Source organism: Temnothorax longispinosus, chromosome 1 (genome assembly GCF_030848805.1).
Source record: "Temnothorax longispinosus isolate EJ_2023e chromosome 1, Tlon_JGU_v1, whole genome shotgun sequence".
Classification (NCBI taxonomy): domain Eukaryota; kingdom Metazoa; phylum Arthropoda; class Insecta; order Hymenoptera; family Formicidae; genus Temnothorax; species Temnothorax longispinosus.
This window is the reverse complement of record NC_092358.1, coordinates 10,762,722-10,787,674: the sequence shown is the minus strand read 5'-3', so window position 1 is coordinate 10,787,674 and position 24,953 is coordinate 10,762,722. Positions and strand designations below refer to the sequence as shown.

At 32.6% G+C, this 24,953-nt stretch overlaps 1 protein-coding gene across 9 annotated transcripts; it reads right to left on the bottom strand.

The window, feature by feature from the left end:
* Positions 1-125: 125 nt before the first annotated feature.
* On the bottom strand, positions 126-24,252 carry LOC139808755 (uncharacterized). Of its 9 annotated transcripts, none has more exons than XM_071771119.1 (15): positions 22,768-22,971; positions 22,138-22,356; positions 9,734-9,852; positions 9,501-9,600; positions 8,841-8,949; positions 8,448-8,762; positions 8,121-8,359; positions 7,903-8,031; positions 7,655-7,769; positions 6,666-7,569; positions 5,787-6,344; positions 3,637-3,777; positions 3,089-3,280; positions 2,837-2,982; positions 127-2,741 (listed from the first exon to the last, which is right to left on the bottom strand). In XM_071771119.1, the coding sequence occupies exons 1-15, from the start codon at positions 22,930-22,932 to the stop codon at positions 2,629-2,631; spliced, it is 3,564 nt and encodes a 1,187-aa protein (XP_071627220.1). In that variant the 5' UTR covers positions 22,933-22,971; the 3' UTR covers positions 127-2,628. The 9 variants fall into 9 exon arrangements, with proteins under 9 accessions (XP_071627251.1, XP_071627220.1, XP_071627211.1 ...); XM_071771110.1 differs by having other exon boundaries at positions 3,089-3,277; positions 3,637-3,789; positions 22,768-22,969; XM_071771102.1 differs by having other exon boundaries at positions 128-2,741; positions 3,637-3,789; positions 22,768-22,959.
* Positions 24,253-24,953: the final 701 nt, after the last annotated feature.

Below are 24,953 nucleotides of genomic sequence, written 5' to 3'. Positions count from 1 at the left end.
AGATCGTAAATTTCGAATTTACTTTCTATTTTGGTGTAGAAAACTTATAGAAGTGTTTTGGGATTTGGAGAAAGAGATAAAGGGAAAATGAGATAAAAATATGGAATGGTAGTAATCATCATAATCACAATTATGTGCTTTTTAATATGCATGTATTTAACAATAATTGTTCGTATATACATAGATTCAATTTAAAAATTATTATGATAAAATTTTGTTTATACGAGAAAATTCTCACAATTTTTTTTCAAGACCAAGATTATCTCATTGTTTTACCATCGCTAGAAAATCTGTTTCTAATCAATGATTCTAATTAATAGTTGATCACGGCAGTAAAACAGTAAATGATTAATCGTATAATAGAGAACGCATATAATGTATATAATATACAATTAAACTAACGAAGATGTAACTAAACGCTTACATTTCATTAAATAATTCGGGCTATGTATACTATATATAGTATATATAGTAGTAGTAGATATTTTTCGCGGACAAATATACGACATATTTGACACATGTAATTTAATTAAAATTCTATAGAGTTCTCTTTGCTATCGCTCGAGCTACGTAATTGAGTCGAAGATTAGTCGATATCACAATCGGGTAACTAAGTTAATATTTAATAAAACAATGACGATAATTCTTGACTAATTTTAGCTTGCACAGAATAGATATATAAAGAAATAAATGATATATATGAATAGACATGAAGAAAGAATAAACATGAAATATTGATATAGTATCTTGTTTTAAAATGACTATGAAAAATCATGAAAGAAGCAATAAATAATATTTAAACATAATTAAGGGTCAAAAAATTTACAAAAAAAATGCGATTTGCATATTTAAAAATGTCCTAGCTATAAATAATCTAACTTCCACGCATATATTCACATTTGGTTGCACATTACTTGCACATATGGAATCAATACGTGGAATTTTTTGAAGTAAATCTCTGCACTTTATCTTTCATTGCTTTTTCACAATCACGTTACCACAAATTCAGAAATATATCTATATTAAGGCAAATTTTGCCTCTCGTCATATTATTTTTCCTAAAGCTGTGCAGATAGCAAAGTTCGTGATCATTCAAGTTCGATTACTCTCATAAAGATCAGGTACTTGCTAAATCTGATTAATAATCATATGAATATTTCCGATTATCCGTACCTTATTACGTAATCACAAAAATCAATAAAATTTATCATTTATTTTGTGGAAAATTTAGTAATATTTTGGTGTGGAGAACTTATAGAAGTGTTTTGGGATTTGGAGAAAGAGACAAAGGAAAAATGGAGTAAAAATGTGGAATGGTACTAATTATCATAATTACAATATATGTGATTTTTATAAGGAAATAAATATTTGTACTGTTAAGGAAATAATTAAAGACATTAAAAAATCCGTATAAGGCATTGGATATCTGAAAATTTCAAATGATTGTACGCTCCTAAAACCATATAGTACTCATCAATGGAACGAGCATTCGCATTCAATAATCGTTTATGTACGGATTAGTGAACACGAGCGAGTAGACAATTAAACTCACTCGTGCTTGCGAATGATCCGGCTAATATTGGGACATCAAAGGAAAGATGTGTTCACGCCTATCCGATGTGAACGACCGTTCCTTTAATTAGACTGTTAGGCGAGCAGTTTATTTCGTGTCTTCGGTCAGAAAGGCTGTCCAATGTGGAATGGCCAAATAATAAAAATTTGAAACTCATAATAGAGGGTTACAGAATCAATCCCGTATTGTGGGATGCTATTAATAAATATTATAAAGTAAAAAATGAAAAAAAGATGCGTAGAAAGAATTAGCTGCATTAATGAGAACAGAAAATTAGCAGAAATTAAAAAGAAAATGCAATCACTTCTTGTGTTATTAAAAGGAAACGGCAAAGAGTCCTTGCTATTATACGATCTGCTCGCTATCACTTTTTGGATCAATTGCAAACCCGGGAAAAAAAGATTATATATAATTATACATAAATATATATAATTATATATAATGCAATTATATATGAATTTTGTCTCTATATGATCATATATAATCATATATGTACATATATAATGAGATATATATGTAAATATATATGGTCATATATATATATATATAATCAATAGATATTAAAAAAGAATTCTGTTAACTTCGATTAAGGAATATCGCATTGATAAATTAAGTGTATATTTTTTTCAAAAGCTAGAATCAAAGGTGAAATGATTTACATATAACTTGGCGCTGCTTGGCGTGAGATACTGCCGTATCTCTTGATACCATTCTTATACCATTGTTCGTCAAATTTTAAACAGGAGCGAATTTGTGCCAGTATGGACGTAGAGCAAATATTTCGATCGAACACGAGCGAGCATTTGTGTAAATATGGGCAAACGCTCGTTGTTGCACGCTCGTAGGTACTCGCTCCGTTGGTGAGTACGCGGCTTAATATTTACTATTTACTGTAGTAAAGGAGCAGCACCGAAACACACTGTATACATGCACCGTATGCATAAGGATAGATACAGGTGCGTTTCTTCTTTCAATTTACTTTAATTATGTTCATTTACTTTAATTATGTTCATAATTGTTTAAACTATATTTAAAACTATTAGACAATACGTATGTCAAGCTTTTCTTTTATTTTCTTTCATCATGCTTTTGGCTTGCATTAAGAGATAATCGAAGGATGCCTCTTCATTTCCTTGAGACAATCTCGGAGTGTTACTCCTCATATCGTCTGTTAAGAAAATATAATTGCTATAAGCATCAGACAATAATACTTTGTACATATATATGTACAATATATTAATAATGTAATTAATTCTCTCTTACCAAGATCAGCATACGTGGAATTGCAAAAGGCTCTACGACCCCCAAAGCATATATCATATCTAGGTAAAGACGGATTGTCATTACCGTGCTCCTTAGCTTCAAACGCATCATTTCTATACTCAAAAGTGACGAAACCGTAATTATCGCTGAAATCAATCATATATTGTAGATAAGAATAGTAATTTCAAGAAAATAATGAAGTCAATGATATAATGTTAAGAAAATAATAAAGTGGATTGTAAAGACACATACCCGCGTTCACGAAAATGTAAACTAACATCTACAATAGGTCCAAACGCCTCAAATCTTCTACGTAGATCAGTTTTGGTAATTCCTTCGTTTATGCGTCCCACATATAACACTCTCCGTTCATCTATTTCCTTCTTTTTTACTTTGTTATAAGTGTATTCATAGGGTTTGTGATAAGGACGTAATGGCGATCTACTAGAAACAAATTATAAAAATAATGAAAGGATCTTCGTTCGAACTTGTATTGTTATGTTAATAGGATTTTACATATACGGCTATCTATTAGGGCGCATAGTTGACACCAATGGAAAATTTAGTTTCCACAAATAAGTTCATTTTTTTTTAATTTTTGGAAAAAATATATAATTTTATAAATATTTCATAGAAAATTAATTATAGGACATTATGAAAATAAGCTCTTCAATTAGCAACACGCTATTTAACATTGAACACAATGTAATAAATTATAGTAGGAAATTTGTTAAACAAATATTCGTTTCTATGTCTAAAATCTAAAATGTATCTCATGTATCTCAAAAAACATGTTTTACCTGCGACTTCTATAATGATTGGTGGTAACGAAGGAATATGATCTCTCATACATATAAGGTCTTTCAAGATCGCTGGGATTTCTTTCTCGATGATTAGACCATCTATTTCTACCGAAACTATTCGAAGACGGTGGAGACCTACTGTTATAATTTCTATAAGAATTTTAAACATTTATATTTAAATCAACCTTATTCGTAATTTAAGGTAGTTCCTTAAGGTATCCTTAAAGTAGTTCTCCGGTCCTTGTACTAGAGAAAATCGATTTTCTATAGATTTTCTTGAAACTGTGAATATACGTTAATTTAGGTGTGCTTTATGCGTGGTATAAACTTCAGTACCTCTTGCGGTATAAAAATCGAGATACTGAGCCTTCAAAGTTTCAACTTTTACTAATTTGGTAAAAATTGAAACTTTGAAGGCTCAGTATCTCGATTTTTATACCGCAAGAGGTACTGAAGTTTATACCACGCATAAAGCACACCTAAATTAACGTATATTCACAGTTTCAAGAAAATCTATAGAAAATCGATTTTCTCTAGTACAAGGACCGGAGAACTACCTTAACTTTACTTAACCCTAGACAAACTAACTTATTTTTCTCATACGTGAATGACTCACTGGGGTGTCACGATACCCCAAACTTGTACCGCGTGTATAATATTTCCAGAATGTTCTTAGAAAACTTTATAATAGATAATTGTTGTTTAATAGGGAAGACGATAGTAGTCATCAATTTGCGGTAGTAAAAAAAAAACAGTAAAAAAATTTCGAAAAACAAGAAAAAGAACCAAAAATTGGGCTGAATGACTATTTTTATAAAAAATGCTGTAGTTTTTCATAAAATTCATCGATTTTAAAATTTCCAACGGATTTTGAAAGACGAATAGACAACCTTCAAGAGCATGTAAGCGATTTTTTCGTTTCTTAAAAAAAACATATTTCTTTGAACATCTGAAGTAAAGGAAATGACGAAAAACTGTCGGATGGGAAAAATCGCAAGAAATGGAAAGTAAAACAGATTCTGTCGATTATTATTTATTTGAAAGGTAGTCAAAAGTTATAAAAGTATATGGAAACAGTAAAATTAACTCCACAAAAACTTTACAAAGTTTTAATCAGTTGCTGTGCAAGAACAGCAAAAATGAAATAATTGACCGAATCTTAAACAATTATATATGAAACAGGGGTAGAATTTTCCGGGGAGTGCTATAAAGTGTATAATTTTTCGTTACCGATTTTCACAAAAAATCTGAAATATACTTTACTGTGGTAAATGTCGAGCGTAAATGACTGGGGTGTACGGACACCTGAAACGATTTTCTTTTTCGGTTTTCAGCTGCTGCACGGATCTAACGCACTTGCTGAATGACGGAGATCGACTGCCGGATGATTAAACTGAATTATGGTTAGGGTCTCGGTATGAAAACTAACCTTACTAAGGCAGGGGCTCAATTTGAATTTCGCGTGGGATCCCGTAACACCTTAGTTAGTCTGTCTAGGGTTAATACTTTATATTATTATACTTATTTATATAACTTTACTTACTTGTTTGGAATGAATTATTTCAATAAACAAATAATAAAAAATTCATTAAAGTTAAAATAGCGAGGAATTATATAAGTTTAATTATTTTAATAAATATTAATATAGGTGTAAATGCTTATTAAAATAATTAAACTTATATAAAATTTCTTGCTATTTTAACTTTAATGATTTTTTTTTCTATTTAAACTTGGAGTTTAAATTCTATTTTTTTTAAATCAAAAAGGCAATCATTTCAAAATTATAAATAATTAAAGAAAATTCCTTGTAAATTAAGTTTCAATAAGTCAAACAGATTGCACCATTCGTCTACTTAAATAATTCATTTACAAAGCCACATATATTCTTTCACTGATTTAAAATGAGAATTTTATTTTAACATTTTTTATTTAAAGTTTTTCATTATTTTTGTTAAAAGAAATATCGTCTCCAAATTCATTCAAGAATCCATTTTAATTGCAAAAATTAGTTCAATTTTAAAATTAAGATTGTCAAACTAGAGAGATGTAGGCTGATTCGAGGAAATGTAATTATCTTAGAATCATTCTATATAATTGATTGCATAATTATTACGTGTCATATTATTTTTCTTTCTTTCGTTACATACCTTGAATGACTGGAATAATGTTGCCTGGTAAATCTAGATCTGGATATGGATCTAGATCGAGATCGGTTGCGGGATCGAGAACTGGAACGTGAATTTGAGTATTTCGTTGAATAAGGTGAGCGAGATGAATAACTGCTGGTTGAGCTGACAGAACTGCGTCGATGACTTATTGTTCGTCGGCGGGTATTGCTACGTCGACGAGACCTACTCCGACTTCTATTCTTACTTCTACTTCTGCTTCTGGTTGTGCTTCTACTACGTGTATTAATATTTCTGCTTCTGCTTCTGTTCCTATTTCTACTTCTAGTCCTGCTCTTGCTTCGGCTTCGGCTTCTGCTATTACTTTTGCTGTAGCTTCTATTTCTCTTTCTATCTCTACTCCTTCTGCTTCTGCTTCTACTTCTGCTTCTACGCCTGCTTCTACTCTTGCTTCTGCTCCTGCTTCTGCTCCTGCTTCTGCTCGTCTTATTCCTACTTTTGTCTTTTGATCTAGATCGACTTAAACTGCGAGAGAGTTTTTTGCAGGACTCTTGTTCTTCCTTCTTTGTACTTTCCTCCCTATATAATATTATACAAATTATTATAATTAAAATGAAAAAATTCTTATAAAATTTCACAATAATTTTTCTCAGAGAAGAGACAAAAAGGACTATATTAAAAACATGTGTTAAAACTGATCAGTTTAAAAAAAAATCTTTTCTAAACGTATGTAGTTAATATTATCATATTGCATCATTGTTTAATATAAATAAAATCTTTTGAGCAAATTATTCGCGTTGTTAAAACAATTGGCTTGTCTTGGACACAAGGAACACTCGAATAAGAAGGTTCGTCGTGAAATCTAATAAAGCTTAATAAGACTAATATTTGATACATTACTTTTTTTCATCTTTCTCCATAACATCCGTCACTGCGTTTGTGGAACATTCAAACATAGTTTCGTAAGTTTGTGCTTCTGCATCACAAGTAGGTGGTTTTGGCTTGATTTTTTCTGCTTCTATCTCTGATTTCTTTTTAATGACTGGAAATATATCTCTTACACACGAAATCTCAACATTACCATCATCTTTGATTATGAGTTCTGTCATAGTGGTAGCAGTATAGATATGCACTACTTCCGTAGGATCCGGAATCTGAGTGGGAGATTTGTTTGATGTTTTCCTAATTCGATATTCTTCAAAACTTATTTTGACTCTACGAGATAGATCGGTCTTTACTTCTTCATGCAACTTCACTTCTAGCAACGTGTTTTGAGTACTCTGTACATTTATATTTTGTACTTCGTTGTTTAAACTATTTGTAGTGGTCACTATATTTTCATTAGAATTATTTGTTGACAACGGTGATTGTGATGCGTTTGGCGGATTCTTCAGTACAGAAATCATACGCTGTGTTTTAGAATTCGTTTGTACAATATTTGTTTTAGGTAACATACCACTCGATTGCAAGATTCTGTTAGCTAAAGCTGAACGAATGGGCATTTGAAGTGTGGCAGAAAATGTAGAAGATTCGTTCGAATTTATATTTTTAACTGATAAATTACTTGAATCATGAGATTGTTTTAAAAGCGTCTCCTTTTGACAATCTTCGTGATTATTTTCAAGCAAATTATCTTTCATCGTTTTATCTTGTAAGGCTGCTAACTTGTGAGCTTTCCTGTTAATGCCATTAACCGGTTTCAAATTGTAGTATACATTTGAAGTGAGACTATTCTGACGTTCCTCAATTATGCTCGAATTCTTATTTTGGCTCGATTTTTGTATAGATATAGGTTTCGTAGTTTCTACAAACAAAATACAGAAATTTTAGTATCTTTAATTTAGATAGTTTTTTGCTATTGTTGGATTGTCCATTGTTAAATAACTTACTGTTATTATTACAGCTCTTAGTATGGACAGAGAAATTGGGAAGACTGCTACAATAATCGTGATCCAACTGTACCGAGATATTACTGAATGTGCTACTCTTAGCATCGTTCGTTACCTAAAAAAGCGTTTTAATTAGTAATTGATTATTTTATAAAAGATTTTGCAACAATGGTCAATATATGAGACAAATAGATGCGCGATTTTACATGCACATTTCAATTGCGTCATAATTTAAGGAAAGGACTTACTGTAGAACTTGTCTTCAAAATCTTGTTACGAGGAGCTCTGTTTTGCGTTCGTATACTGTTACGACGATTCCCACCTTGTATATTTGGCATAGCAGGTATTATCGGAATAGTTTTTTTACGTCCAGATGCCTGGAAAATTCAACAAGATAATCGTAATTAGATCGTGATCAGATTATGCTAGCCTGCTTAAAAATTAAAATATTTATTAAGCTAATAACCTTTATTTTATCGAGTACGTCTTGGGATAATGAGTTGCGTGCACTCTTTTGTAGAGTGGAAGCTTGCGAAACGGATTTCTCCGATACGCTAATCCGACATTCTTGTGTTACTTGGCACGGTTTGTTTGATCTCGTGTCATAAGTGCGATTATTTTTAATGACCAATTTATTGCGTGGATTTGAATTTTGAGAAGCCTCAAATTTTTCTAACAAACTCGTTGCATCGACTGCTTCTAGTACTAATGAAAAATAAATCTTAGTAAAATGTTACTATACCTATTTTTATCTAACGGTTTAATACGCATCTATATAAATTGATTTAAATACCTGGTACTTCTTCTTTTGGTACGGTTTCAACATCTACATCTTCTTGTTCCTCTAACTTGACTTTTTTATTAATTATTGCAATTGAATTTTCTTTCTTTTTCCTTTTTCCTTTTGCATTTTGATTTTTCTTCCTAATATTTGTATTTCTCTCATTTATTTCTCGAGATACAGGCAGAGTATTACTTGATAGACATTTCAATTCTTTTTCTTTTGTTTCTTGTTCACTTTTAACTTTTATATCCGTCATCATTTTATTATTATCAGTTATTTCAGATATAACATCTTCCTTAATATCAACACCTTCCTTAATATCAACTATAAAAAAAAATTTTATTCTTAATCAAAATAGACAAGATAATAAGAAAAAACATTTAACAATTATTGATGACAAACCTGTGTTTTGTTTTTCTTCCTTTAGTATTAATCCAAAGGGTTGGTTTATTATTGTATCCGACTCATTTACATCAGGTAAATCCATGTTTACAGTTGAAGCGTCCGCATTCTGTTTCCACATTGGTTACAAATTAGAAAAACATTTAATTATTATATTGTATGATTTTAAACAATGCAATTTATAGATAGTATTTATTAAGGGTCCTGGATACTCGTCGCTTCTATCCTAATTTGATGACGTCAGAAGCGAGAAATGACACGTTGAGAATTCTTGTGTGCAATTTCCAAATAAAAAGATATTTGCATAAAATAACACTTCAGATCACTTCAGCACACTCGAAAATACTCCGAGGTCTATCCCTTTCCCTTGACAGTTAATAAACAGCCGTGAAATAAATGTATAAATACGAACCCTAGTCATGCGCCTGCGCATAAGCCTACATGACTATAGGCTTCGTATTACATTCATTTTACGGCTGTTTTAAGGGAGTATTTTCGAAGGTGTTGAAGTAATCTGAAGTGTTATTTTATGCAAATATCTTTTTATTTGGAAATTACACGCAAGAATTCTCGTGTCATTTCTCGCTTCTGACGTCACATTCCAACATAGCCGCGACGAGTATCCAGGAGCCTTAATTATAATATTATAAAAAAAGTAACCTGTAATAACTCCGAGTAATATTGCTCAGGAAAGTTAGTAGGACAGGATGATATAGATCGCATCATAATATCATCATCATACCAGCCCTGTGGAATCGCCCTGTATAAAAAACAATTACATGTGTTTACATATTGCACATTCGTCATAATTATCGGATCATATATATATAAATATGCATAGCGTTCTTGATTTCTTGAATGAGAACAGAATACTTGAATGAGAATGTACTTACAGTTCATTGTCAAAAATGGTGCTTGGATATGTTGTGGCATTTTGAACATTGATAGAAGGTTCTTCAAAGTTTCTTATTGCATACATCAGTGCTTCGTGACGTCCTAGCGGCGATAATACCTAAATTTTTTTATAAAAAATTCTTTAAAAAATATTTGTAAAAAAAACATAATAAATATTTAATTTTTAACCCTTAAATGCCACTCGGGGTCCAACGGACCCCAGACTCTTTACAATGATATATTTTCAAATGTTTCCCCCAAAAATGGAGCTCATGCTCCCATTGATGATAGTTGAGTGATTGACCTACTCGGTTGTACACTTAGCAGTACTCAGTTTATTTAATTTTTTATACTATGTTGAAATTGAAATTTTAACAATATAAGCATTTTATTCTCTTTTCTAAGCCTTGAACAACATTGTAAATAATTTTCATAACTAAATATCAAAAAATCAATGAGTAAGGAGACATTTTTCATGCTGGGGTCTTTTAAACCCCATGTGTCATTTACGAGAGTCTTGAGAAGTGTGGCATTTAAGGGTTAAAAATTATTATTTGCGTATAAAGAATATTTTATAAATAATATTTTTTATGTAAGTGTATATTGATTGCAATGCTTTAATGTTTTTTACATATATAAAAGATATTATTAGTCGTATGGTCCAATATAGATTCTACCATTTTTCAAATTTTTATTGTATCATTATATTAATTTAAGGAGGATATAGTTACGGAATCATAAAATAAGAATACTCGTTTTTCTTTTTCTCATAGGTTAACATATTCGAATCATCCTTTTTTTTACCCTTTTTCTCATATAAATTGACTTCATCTTAACTGTCATTTTTGTAAATATATTCCTTTTCGATTTGAATTATAATTTAAAAAAGTTAATTCTTTTTGCAGTTTTAATCATTCATAATTTTTAATTAAATCGTATTTATTAAAATCAAACAATCAAATCGTAGTCCATTTATTTCTAAAAAGACAAAAAAACTAAAAACTGACACTTTCCAACAAAAAAGTATATAAAGGTAAAAAAATATGATTTCACAGAAAGGTGTTAGAAAAATGCTACTTGGCGATCTCGCATCTTTTGTAATTTATCCTTTTTTTCTTTGTTTACTTCACATTTAAATAAACAGAGGGTACTGCAAGATGACAAATCGAATAAAGATTTAAAAAATTTAATTTTTAAAATTATTATCTGCTTCTAATCGCGAAAGAAATATATAGTCAAGATACTTTTTTAGACATTTAAACATATTCAAAATTATTTTATATTATTCAAAATATGCAGGAAACAATCTGCTCTTTTTAAATTAACACCTTGACTTCCGCGCGAATTTTGTAACCTCTATTAAGCTAGCAGGACCAAATCAGCAAAATAAAACTGGATCTGTCAGGTTATTCAGTACCCTGTTTGTACTAATTTGTACTATTAATAATAATTTTGTACCCCGTGCCATTTAAAAAAAAACTGTGGCGCCGTTACAGTTTTTCCATTAGCTAGCAGGACAATAAAAAAAAGAAAATCAAGGGCTGAAATGCAAAAGACATACGAGTACTAATTTAAATCACTCAAAAAACTTAATATATTTATCACTTCTGCACTATCAAAGCAAAACTAGTCTTTTAAGTTATCAGCAACAGTTTACTTTGGTATCAAACACGCTGCGCCGCTTTGAGAAGGCTTAATATACTCTTGGAGTCTGTTGCCAATGCATTTAAATCTAAAGAATATATATTTGTTTTTAAATCGTTTAATAAACAGAGTAAATTACTTAAAAATTCTAATATCTTAATTGCTTAATATTTTTTTCTCATAGTTCTACGAGCATTGATAATTTTTACAATTTATTTATATACAAGATTATATATTTGTATCGTTATTTATTTATATATTTATATATTCATATATATTTATATCAATATATAAATTATATTATTTATATAATCTTATATAATTTCTATAATAAAAATATTCTTATATAATTGTATACTATTGTCTCAATTATAAAAATACATGAATATAATAAATGTAAGAATACTTTTACACATATGTCTATCATGTGAAATTATTAAGAAACATGGCTCATTTAAGAATTATTTATTCTTATAGACAGACAAATTTAATCCAGATAATTAATGACATACATCTTTTTAATCATGAATCATGTTTCTTATATGACTCACATACGTTAACGGAATGCATGCAAATAATATTCTCCATATAAAGTGAGAAACGTACAAATCTTCGAAAGGACTAAATATATAAAAGAATCTAAACTGCATTTAAATAAAAACTGACATTATCTGCGATTATTTTCGCATATTGATCTGCAGCTTTCATTGACATCTCTTTAAATGATTCGTCATAATGTTTCCTCGACTATTAAATCCATAATCGTGGAACATGAAGTCACCACTTCGTATCAAATCCGCTTGTAGATTTGTGATTCTCTATCATCCTCAGTTATTCTATGAAATTTCTTACGAGCGTCCTCTAACAATTTTATTCGCCCTTTATGTAATTTTATTTGGTTATCTCTTTGCTATTCAAAACCTGCAAAATATTTGTACGCATCCAAAATTTTAAGCGTTATCTTCGCATAACTTTCAATGTCAGTGTCTGCAGTAAAATATTTCTTCGCTATTTTAAGTTGTCTCAAAGTTTTTACAAAAACCGATTTGGCATCAGCAAGATTTAATATACATGTTTCTGCAATCTCAATATTTTTACATTCCAATTCTTTTTCTAGGTCAGAAAATATTAAATCTGTCTTCTCAGATTTTATTTCTAATTTTGACATAAGATCTTGCATCTCAGATTTGTTTTCTTTACTCTGTGAGAATTTTTCTATCCAGAAACGTAAAAGAGAAACTCCATAGAAACCCCAAGATTTAGCACTAACGGCAAAAGCATAATCTGCATAATCAAAATTTTCATTATACAAGTGAAAAGAAGCTTTACTTTCTTTCTCTGCCGTTTTCGATGTATCTGCAGCCAATTTGCATATTACACAATTTCCAACAGCAATATGACTTTTAGCTTCAGCAAAACGATTGTTTGCTAGAAAGTATCTAGACAAATCAAATAAGGTTAAAGCCATATCGAGACATCTTTCGTCAAATTTTGCCTCGTCAGATACCATGTCTGTCAGTCGGATGTTTAACATATTATGCAGATACATTACAAATCCGTCCTTATCTTTCGACCTTGTAAGATAGTCAAGTCCTAAGTCCTGTAAAGTTGTATGATGCAAAGTGTCCAAGATAATCTTAGAATTCGATTCTTTTTCTTTAATACCAACAAGACTTGCTATGTGGATGAGATCAGGATAATTATCCTCCAGTGTATATTCCAAATATAATTCCAATGCTGAATTCAAGAATTTATGAGTACCCTTCATATTGTTGACTTTCTCACAAACTGAATTCAATTCGTTAAGTGCACCTATAGATGTCAATATAGCTTTACGGTCCAACTGTTTATCTGTTAAAAATGTCCAAACATCTTGAAAAACATTGTACAGCAGTATTTAAATCGTCAGTATCTGTAGAAGTAGCATATTCTAAACCTATGTTGTAATAAGCTGTCGATAAAGCAACAATGTTATCAAATTTTCGGTCCGTTGAAACATCGATTACTTTATGATATAATACATTTATTCTCTCCTCTATCGCTTTGATTTTGTTTCTCTTCTTAGCAAGTTTAATGTCTCCACCCATGTATTTTACTTCAAACGACAACTGTAGAACTTTCAAAAATTTCTTACTAATATTCATACTTGTTGCGGGTTCGGCGCCGGTATCGTTTCTATATAAACAGTAAGTTATAACGGTGACAGATCATTACATGGAAATTTATCGAACTAAAAGTTATTTATATGCGTTACCGAGTTGAAGGAAGGCGCGTCTTTCTTCCAATAGTTGTCTGAGGAACGCGAACATTATTGCTCGGTAATGATATAAAGATAATTTCCAGTATGAATTTATAAATTTGTGTTGCAACTTCCAAATTTATCAAACGTTCTCTAACCTTTGACGAGAGATTTCCAAAACACGTTCTATGCATGAAAATTATAGAGGGCCTTTATACCTCTGATATCCAATAGATGTTTATTTTATAGGAATCCAAGAGAGGTTTATTTTATAGGAATAAAATTTCTCTTTATCTAGGGTCCCTAGCGCGTTCTTCTATATAGAATATCGAATTGTATACCGGACGTTAGATACTGATAAGTTTTCTAAGAGACATAAGATCCCACTCAATGACCGAAAGTGTCAAATTTATTTATTTATTTTTCAAATGTTCTTCCAAAAGAGCTCGTTATAATAAATATCCTTTTTAACTCTGCAACCGTACATGCGGGTCGTTTGCGTCTTCGGCATTTGGACTATGTGGTATTTTCCAAAGGTTCAACGATTAAATTAACAATTGCAAAATTAATTTTATAATATTATTATTGTTTAAACTTACAGTTATAAGATCTCAAGGAACACCCATGAACTTTTTTCTCAGAATTTTCGGTAAAGTTTTAGGTTGTTTAATAAGCCGCGGACGCAAACGTCCCCATATACTGTTAGATGGGTGCCGAAAAAGAGTGTACGGTTGCAAGGTTAAATTGTTGAAGGGATTGTTTGAAGCAAAAGGGATGAATATATTAATATTTTTTGGTACAAATTGGTACAAATTCAGTCTTTTGCTTTCTGCCCTTGGTTTTTTTTTTTATTGTGGTCCTGCTAGCTTAATATTAAAGTAACGGCGCCACGATTTTTTTTCGGAAATGGCAAGAAGTACAAAATTATTATTAATGGTACAAATTAGTATTACAAAATGGATATTAAATAATCTGATAGGTCCAGTTTGATTTTGCTGATTTAATAGAATGTCGTGCTAACTTATAATAGAAGTAATTTTGTATGGACGTTTTACTCTGAGGGTCACAGTAGAATTTTCATTATCAGGATCATGTAATGATAAAATATTGAATAATATGATTAAATAAGGCTATATCCTTATCAATAGCTTTTTACTTTACACTGTTATCTAGTTATTTACGTTATTAAAAATTATTTATACGATAGCATTCATCTTATTGTAATCATTTTAAAAAATTTGCTAGTGTCAATCATCAGTAACTATCATGGTCTTCTCAGTGAGAAGACAACTGCCAGTCACGAGTAACCACCATGGTTATCAATATGTTTAAAAAATTTATATTTCGGTTATTTTCAAGTGCCTCTTAAATCTGTAATGACCATAGCACATTCAAGCATGGAAGTGCATATGCATCTGTGAAGTTAGCACGACATTCGCTACGAATTAAAAAAAAAAAATACTTGTAAGAGTTCTAATAGCACTTTCCATATTTTACAGTTCCTGGTAATATAAAATATAAAAAAGAGTTTCACATCTTTATAATAAAATATTAAAATTGAAAAAATGTAACTTTGCAAATCCAGCATGACACCCTCCCCTCAAAATTACTAAAACGCGTTAAATATTATCATTCTTGACAAAAGTTCCCTCTATTTGAGTTCCACACAGATATACAAGTTCAGACCCTCCGATATTTCACCAATTAACAATTTCTAAACAATTTTTGATATCCGCGTTCAGCACAACATTTAGTGAAAATGTGTTGTCCTAATGATCTTCCGCAATTTTAAAAGTAGTTCTCTACAGTTCCTTAAGAGTTAAATGCTTTCTAAAGCAATGATTTTTATCATTTTTGCAAAAAGTTCCGACCGCGTTCATTATTTTTTAAATAATTTTTTAAATATATCCAGCGACACGACACACTATGTGTCATGTTGGACATAAATGTTAAAAATTGTTTAAGAAATAGTTAATTATCGGAACTCTTTCTAAAACTAATTCTAAAGCATAGAACTGTCGAAAACTGTTGTTAGAACTGTAGAAAATCATCAGGACATTTTCATTAAATATCGTGCTGGGCGTGGATATAAAAAATTGTTTAAAAATTATTAATTAGTGGAATATCGATATGAAACTGTATATATGTGTGAAACTCGAATAAAACTACCAAAAACTCTTGTAAAAAAAAAAAAAAAAAAAAAAAAAATATTCATCGCGTTTTGGTACTTTAGAAAGGAGGGTATCATGTTAGATTCGCGCAGTTAGCACATTTTTCAATTACGATTTTTTAATATAAGAAATGCGGAACTATTTTTAATGTTTATCAGAACTGTGGAAAGTGTAGAACTATTAGAACTCTTAGTGTTTTTTTTAAATTCGTAGAATGTCTTGCCAACTTCACAGACGCAGTGCATGTGTGAAATAATGTTCTGATGGAAAAAGATTCGATATTTTTATACAATTCAATAACAACATGCTAAATAATTTCAATTAAACGTACTAAAAAAGTGTTGTGTGCATGTATGTAGAAATATTAGTGCAAATGAGTTTATTTTCAATCGTTTTCTTCTTCTCAGGTCTACCTAGTGAACTTTAATCGGTTTAAGTTCAATGTCTATTGAATTTTTTTAATCCATGCCCATTGATTGCAGGAAATAAAAATGCAACTTTGCAATTATTAATTATTAAATTTATACTATTTGTATAAAGCGTGTGCACACAGAAATAAACTAAACAGATATCTCACGTAAAAAATTGACAATATAGCTCATTCTGTTTCAATTGTGAAATATATAAGTATACTGGAATAGGCACTGCCATGCTACGCCCGTAGATGGAAAACGACCCTAAGACAGGTAAATAAGTTGGGATCTCTGTCTTTCTCTGGTGTACAAGACGCATGCCTATTACTGAGAGAAAGATATAGGTGTCTTTGTCATGCAAATTGTATGACGAAGACACTCTGCCCTGATATTTACCTATCTTTCGGTTCGTGCCAGCCGTATACTAGTAGATATATCTACCATTCAGTTTCCATCTCCTTTCTAGTCGGCTTTTATGTAAAGAATCATGTATAACAATAAAGGATTTAAAGCGGCTTAACGAGATGTTGGACCTTCGAAATGACCAAAAAATCGATTTCTAGATTTTACACGTGGCCATGGTGATAACTGATGACCTGCGCTAGCAAGTTGAACGTGACGAATAACATTTCAATATTAATTATATTTATACATTACAAATATTATCCTTTGCGAGTTTTGCCGACTTTTCAATAGTGCCGCGTTGGCGCGACGCGTTGAACTCAATAAAAATACTAAAACTCGCAAAGGATGATATTTGTAATGTATAAATATAATTAATATTGAAATAATAGTCCAAAATAATATAAATGTACTACATAATAATTTTGCATAATTTAATTGTATTATACAATTTTGTTGAAATGTAGATTTAATATTGAAAATTTCGACATAGTCTAGAGACGAGCGGATTAGGTCATTCAATAAATAAGTTAATGATATCTAATAATAAGCCAATCCTTTAAAAGCATTTTGCCGTTTATTGAGCTAAAAGATATATGTATTAAAAATTACGGTTTTTGGCATCTGGAAAAACCAGAGAAAAGAATTATTGAATTTTTCAGATTTGAATTTTTCTCCGCGCTTCTCATAAAGGCAAAATTTACCTGCGTATTATATATTGACTGCAAATATGTCAAAAGCATCTAACCATTGTTAAAACTGCTTTGTGAAATAGAATATATTTTAAAAGAAATACCTATCTTTTATGAAAAGGAATATCTTTTAAAGAAAATATTTTCTATAAAAAAGAATAGAAAATGTCTTCCGAATTTTCGTGACAACCGTGCTAACACGATTATTTCAAAGGGTGCTGCAGGTAACTTGTGTATTTAAGCGCGACGATGGGTATTATCGATATCTGAACGTGCTTGCACAATTTAAATATTAATTCGGTGAAAGAGTTATCCCCTGGTTGGGAGGGAAGGGAGTAATATTTTTCGCACTAAATGCTTTACAGTGATTTTAAAAAGGATGCTTGTATACATATATTAGCATCAAAAGTTAACTCGATTGAGAAGAACCGAAATCTATGTTTCCTAATCGTCACGAAAAGTCGTGACGATTATAATAAATGTAGTATTGAAAATATCGAGATGTGCGTTGTCGAGTATGTGTGTTGTCAAGAAGTGTGCGTAGTTACGAGTTGTGTTAGCGAAGATGTGTGTGTGTGTCGCGTGTCGCGATGCTGTGTTGCCATGCAAAGAATCTATTAGAGAGTCGATCGTCTAATGACAACAGAGTGTTAATTTGTAGAGAGTCGTTTTTCGGAAGCAAGCGAGCAAAGGGCATTCGTTGCCCAGGGCCCAGGCAGCAGTAACAGAGAAGCCTTCGATCGAGAAGTCGAGCTGAACGTTTCGCGTCGTGCGTAGTTTCGGAGTTTGTACGAGGCTCAGCCTCAGCGTCGATCGAGCAAGTGTGTTTCTTGCGTTCTGTATTATTCTCATCCCATATTAAACATAGTTCTTTATATCCTACAAACATTGGGTATCTTTCCTGCATAAATGAAGATAGTCAGTTAAATCGAATAAAAAATGTCATTATTAATTATTCACCAGCGAAGTAAAAGTTTCTGATTTGGAAAGAGTTATATCGCTATATGCGAGATATTAAACAAGACGCACTACGTGATAGGCACCTTGCGCGAGAATTCATCTGGAAAAAATCCATTTCTGATGGTGCAGGATTTTAGCAGGGATAAAATCAGACAATGCAATGTGCTTCGTGTACTAATGGCGAATGAAAGATATATTCAATATAGCATGTATACAAGAATCGAGAATCGACACAGAGTATGCAATCGATAGATCGATTTAGAGCGAGAGTGTGCGAAAGTGTGCATGTACACTCGTGGACCGAAAGGTTGTCCGACTTATACACCCGTATTCATACTATGAATACGGCTCAAAGTCGGACAACCTTTTGGATAACCTTTCTGTCCGCGACTATACATTATGCTATTAAACAAATAAGATGAGTTTACTTTCTATATCTTCAGTAGATTAAAAAACCTCACTTTTTCTCTCTCTAAGATCTAATTATATACTTTTCTTTAATGTACGAAATACATATAACGTAATGCTACAAAGAATAAATTTATATCTTTTTCGGCACAATAAATTCGGTAACTTTTTAAATTTAGTATTTTTTCATTAAAAATATTCTTTATTATCTTCTTGATATCATCGGCAATATGCCATCGTTGCGCATCAGTAATATGTCATTAAATTATTAACGCGTTGAGTGACGAAGTTAATTCGGCTCGTCTCTATATCTGTGCTAGAATGAAAATTTCTCTATTCCACATCTTGATAAAATATCGCATAATATAATTGAATTATGCAAAATTACGTTTGTTACTTTAGACTATTACTTTGGTATTAATTATATTTACTAAATTACAAATGTCACTTGTAGGTTTTGTGCGTTTTTATTGAGTTTGGATTGTTTTGGAAACACCAATCACCGACGCGGCAGCGTCCAATCACCGTGGCGTCATTGAAAATTAAAGTGTCGGTCACAGGTGACCGACACAGCATTCAACGTATTAAGCAATCAATGGAAGTTTATCACTAACGCTTAATTCTCGAAAAAATTCCCGAATTTATTTCGAATCATTAGAGGACTGACTGGTATCGTTTATAATTATAATTAGCATGATACCTAATGTTTTCGAATTTTTGATTTTTGTGTTTAATTGAAGGACTACGTTTAGCTGAGATAAAACAATCAATTTTATAAAAATATTCTTCAAATAAAATTAGTCCAGAAAATTTCATCTTAAAATTCTTGAAGATAACAAAGTTTAGTTCGAACAATCAGAATCGGTACGCAGGTATAAAACCCTTGGATTTTTTTTGTCCCTTTGACCATTAAAATATATTTCTATAAGCTTCTTATATCATTGAGTCGAAATTGTGTACAGAGTGACGATGGAAAAATTGGGACTTTCTATCTCAATAAAGAAAAAAAAATTCAATATTTTGTGTCTCAAACATGATCAGTTTTAGCCGAACGTTTCTAAGAAATATGTATCTATAATCTGTAAGAAATATGTGTAGGTCTACCTCGCAGCACTCACCCCTCGAAGATTGTACTCTCATTTGTTTAAATTCTTTAAACAAATTTCGTTATTGTCTATTTAAATATGTACTTCTGTTTGCAAAAAACTTATTTAAATACAATTTTAACAATTGTCACTAAAAATTCATAAATATTAACCGTCTGCAATAAATTCAACGTTTCGTTCCAACAACTCAATAATGAAATAAAAGCCCTTTATTTCTGAAAACACTACATTTTATTATGATACCCTGTCATTTTTCAAGATTTATAATAATACAAAAAGATACAATAACTCTTAGAAATATCCACGTCAAACATAATACGACAATCGAGTTGCTGAGTGAAATACGATGTCGGGTATATAGTTTTAACTTCAGACAAAAAATTAATATTTTTGTATTATTATTAACATGCCTTTCACTTATATAGCCCCTATAAACTATGTCTGGAAAATACTTTCGCTATTGAAGACAATAGTATCTGAATAAAGATCTGGAAAACATTTTTCAAAGTCTTAATGATGACAATGAAAGTTGTAGGGGTAATAAAAGAATAAAAGAAAAGACAGGCTTCTAGGTATCTAGATAAAAGAAATTTTAAATACCGACTTTTTTGAAATTTTAGATACCGACGAATTCCTTTTCCTTTCATATTCTTTCAAATTTACTAAACTAGAAACCTTATTATACCTATGGTATCGATTGCTTTTCAAAATTTTCTTTCTTTTATTTATTCTGTAGACCACTTTAACTTTCACCATTACTAAAACTTTGAAAAATCCCGCTTTTCTTTATCCAGACACTATTTAAATAAAGAGAAATTGAACGACCTTATGCTTCGTTGAAGTCATTCCGACAGTGATTAATAGTACGCAAACTTAAAAAAATAATATTTCACTCAAACAATTACACAGTATATTAGGGGAACGCTTTTATTTTATCAGTAATATGTTGTATCTTTTTATACATATTTTGATAGCTGCTAATGTATGAAACAATATTTTTAGAAATTCGAATTTAAGCAGAAAGATGTAAAACGACTAAAAATTATTTAATTATTACTTATTTATTACTTTTATTTTTTTGTAATAGATTGTTTCCTGCACACTCTTCGAGCTACATAAAATGTTAAGACATGTCGGGATATCAAGAGAAAGAAAAGATGTTGAACATATGAATACAAAATACCGCCTATGTGACAATTAAGCAAAGTTTTCAGGAGAGATAAAAGACTGTGCCAAAATTGAAATGTACAACTATTTATGTAACTTCTTGAATAAATATTGAAACTCTTCTGGAAATAATATGTATTTATAGAGCTTGTTGGTCCAAGCTCTATAGAATAATGATACGGAACAATCGAAGCCAAAAAGTGATTTTTCAGAAAAAGTCACGTAGGCAGTATTATTTTTTCACAGACGATATATAGTCATTGCGCTGATCAGATTAGACGACGCGTCTATACGACTGCGCAAGTCTAACGAAAGTTTTTAAATTATACCATCACAATTATAAATTCTATTTCTGATCTTATTCCGACGCGTGCAAAAGTTTATATCAAAAATAAAAAATGTATTAAAATTGTACATTCCACAAATATAAGACACTACAACTATAAAGTATTAATGAAAATATCTGTAAATGTTAATATAAAACGTCAATAAAAATAATATTTTTAATCGATAAAAAATATTTTTTTTTAAGATGATATTAAGACTATAAATGTCAAGATAAAATATATGAATAAAAATATATGAATGAATGCTTTATCATTTTCTTATGAGGGTACAAGATTCCTGTTTACAATCACAAGGCATGCGAAAAAAATTTTGCATATAAAAACATGTATAAATAAATATATATATACATATCTAATTATACATAAAATATATAATTATTATTCACAAGATGTTTTATTCATATACCTATGTTTTCTTTTTCTCGTATAATTTCTGTTCGTAAATACAGGAAAATTAATAGGAAGAATTAAAAAAGAATTAAAAAGATAATAACACAAATATCAATTTAAGTCAAAATGCATTAAATAAATATAGAAAATAAACGGAGTCCTTCGAAAAATGGTCTTGTTAAAAAAAAATGTAACAATCACTTTCAAAAATATAGGTACTTTCATTATATTCAAAGAAGACTAATTCTGACTAATCCTTTATTACGAATATGTTAACACAACAGCTCTTTTGCAAAACTGCTATGCCAGATGGCATTTAGGGCAAGAGCACTAGCCCCGTTTCTTGACAGCGATATCAAAATCGTCGCGATAAGCGCGGAAATTAATTTTTTCCCACCACTATCTAGATGTTCATAAGCACGTCGTTCGAGCGATAATGACTTCATGCAAAAAAAAAGCCTTACCTCGCCTCTCTCCACGGCTTGAAGCTCGTGTTCGGGAAAGAGTTCCTCCTCGGGAAAGAGAAAATTTGGTCCAATCGGACCCTCCAGGGATCGGTCATTAGTAAGAAGAATTGAAGAATCGACATACGGTCGAGCGTAGTCGTAGGGAAATCCACTGAAACTAGTTTCCATGGCACGGGTTTCCCATTCGATGCGCGTCGCTCGATCACGTATGAATAGCTGCGCACACAAACGACACACTTGAGAAAAACTGAAAAAGAGATTACTCATACGCCGACAGAGCTTACGCGACTAACATATTCGAGCGCGCTGCCAAGCGTGCCACGCGCTTTTATTCTAGGTTATGTTACCGCGGGGGTAAGGGAGCGCGACGGGAACGCGCACGTGTACGGCGTTTCGGGGACTTGACACTCGACGCGAGCCGCGCTTCGCACGACCAAAGGGCGATTTCGCGTATTCGCATACGGCGGAGTACGACCGGAAAAACGTGCGAAACGCGTGCGTGAATCCCGTCCACGTTGCACGCCAGCTCGCCCTGCTCGCCGCGCCGACGAGCCGCCGTGTCGTGGACGGAGCGAACCAGCTGTGGCGGCGGCGACAGCGGCGGAGTCCACCGATCGGCCGGGGTACCGTTATCGCGAGAACGGAAGGTAGATTCGCGGACGACGACGCACTCGGTAAACTTGCACGACTCACGGGGATTCGCCACGCTCGACGGCGTCTCGGATGGACGATGGACGAACGGGCGAACGGATGAGTGCGCGGCTCGAGGACTCCGTCTTCGAGCCCGCACATGGAAGGAGAGCGTCTCACTCTACGCGCGCGCGGGGAACGAGAGCCGGGAGAGAGAGAGAGAGACCCGTCGGTAGTCGGTAGTCAGCACCGTCACGCGTGCGCGCGGCCTGCTGAATGAGAGAATGTGAGTGAATGCGCGGCCGCGAACTTGCGTATATGTGTTATATTGCGCACGAGTGAAAGGGAGAGAGACAGGAGGAAGAGAGAGAGAGAGAGAGAGAGAGAGAGAGAGAGAGAGAGAGAGAGAGAGAGAGAGAGAGAAAAGCCGGCAAGCCATGCTCCATGCTTGCCCACGCCGCGGCGCCGCGCCGCGCGTCAGCGTCAGACACCACGCCTCCGGAGATTATAGCGCGGGCTGACTGGCTGACATTCCGCGTGGACACGATTATGGATGTCCGGCTGGATTATTAGGACGCGACGTCGCCTCTGGGATCTACGCTGCTGTTCGCTTTATCGTTCCGTTCGATCACGTTAACGCCATGCGACGGCGCGCGGCGCGCGTCAAATGGCAAAGCTCCACGAACCTCATTCATCGGCGGAGCGAGCAGCGGATAATCCGCTTGATACCGCTCGGAGTACTGGAACATCTTGTTCGCGTAACACCACGCACCGATATTCGCGGAGCAAGAGCGAGAAAAAATAACGTTGCCCGAAAAACGCTGCGCGAATCCTGACCGGTAGTTCCACACGCGCGAGAGCACTCGTACACGTGATCGCCACGTTTGCGGAGGTACGGACACTGCGGATGCGGACCCGGCCACGAGACGGTTCCAGACGGTTCGCCTATACCGCGCGTACTGTACTGTCCACACACACTGACACCGTTCTCATAAGTCTGCCCAGAGAACCTATACTAGTCTGCCTCTGTGTCCGACGCAGTCAGTGACGAGTATCGGACTAAGAGAACCCGAGACCAGAGACTGGCAGAGACTAGCCACTAGCCGGCCAGTAGAGGGCTAGTACTGCTAGTAGGACTAATATAGGAGTAGGGTCCAGTAGAGGGGTAAAGGCTTAGTGAGCAGTAGAACGTGGTGGGATACTGAGATATCCCCACCACTTGACACGATATGCATTTCGGTGTAACTGATGGAGAGAGAATCGTACGGCTTTGGAAAACGAAGCAAAGGTGTTCATGTTCATACCGCTTATGAATACGAAAGACACGAGAAAATCAGCCCGCTCTCATGCATCTTATCTCTAAAAGAAATTTTTTTTACAGAATGACTATTTATAAAAAATTAATTTACTAAAAATGATATATTTCATTAAAATGCTTATTTATATTTAATTATTATATTGTATACGTAATATAAATAAACATATATGTATATGCACATATAAGCTATGCCTTATACGCATTCTATTTTATAAAACTAAAGTTTTAATTAAAAAATCTTATATATATAAAAATATAACTAAACCGTATCATTTTATTCTAGGTTTGTCGTAATGTGATCTCAATGGTATAAATGTGTTCAATGTTTATTTTAACTGTTTTTTCTAAAAAAAAGTAGCATTTGACGTACACACATACCCCACACAGCACACTTTATCTGAGGGACGTCCTACAGACATCATTTTGGGATATCGCAATAACCGCGGGACATCCCAAAATGGTCTCAGATATCCGGTGGATATCCAGTGGATGCACAAATGTCCGGCTATTTAGATCTTGCAGACATCTTCACAGGATATCCGAGGGAGATCGAAAGATATCGCAAGATATTAATTATAGCACTCGCGATATCGTTTGGATATTTTATATACAATAAAATTATGGTTTAACCAGAAAGGGGATAATCGTATACAATCGTGGACAGAAATATTGTTTCTCTTTTGTGATAAATTTCGGAATGTGCATTCGTGTTGCTTAATAAAAGAATTCTTCCATTGGAAAATAAATTGTAAAATTAAACAAATACATTCCAATATTATAAAAAAATCAATCTTTCTGTCCACGATGTACATGAAAAAATAAGTATATTGCATATTAAATCTTTATTTATTAAAAGAATATATAG

Coding starts and splice junctions, on each gene's coding strand:
- LOC139808755 (XM_071771102.1), bottom strand. CDS start 22,932: ATGTGCGGGCTCGAAGACGGAGTCCTCGAGCCGCGCACTCATCCGTTC. Junction 9,601..9,733: donor ACCATTTTTGACAATGAACT/GTAAGTACATTC, acceptor TTTTTTATACAG/GGCGATTCCACAGGGCTGGT. Junction 2,983..3,088: donor TTACATTTTCGTGAACGCGG/GTATGTGTCTTT, acceptor GATTGATTTCAG/CGATAATTACGGTTTCGTCA.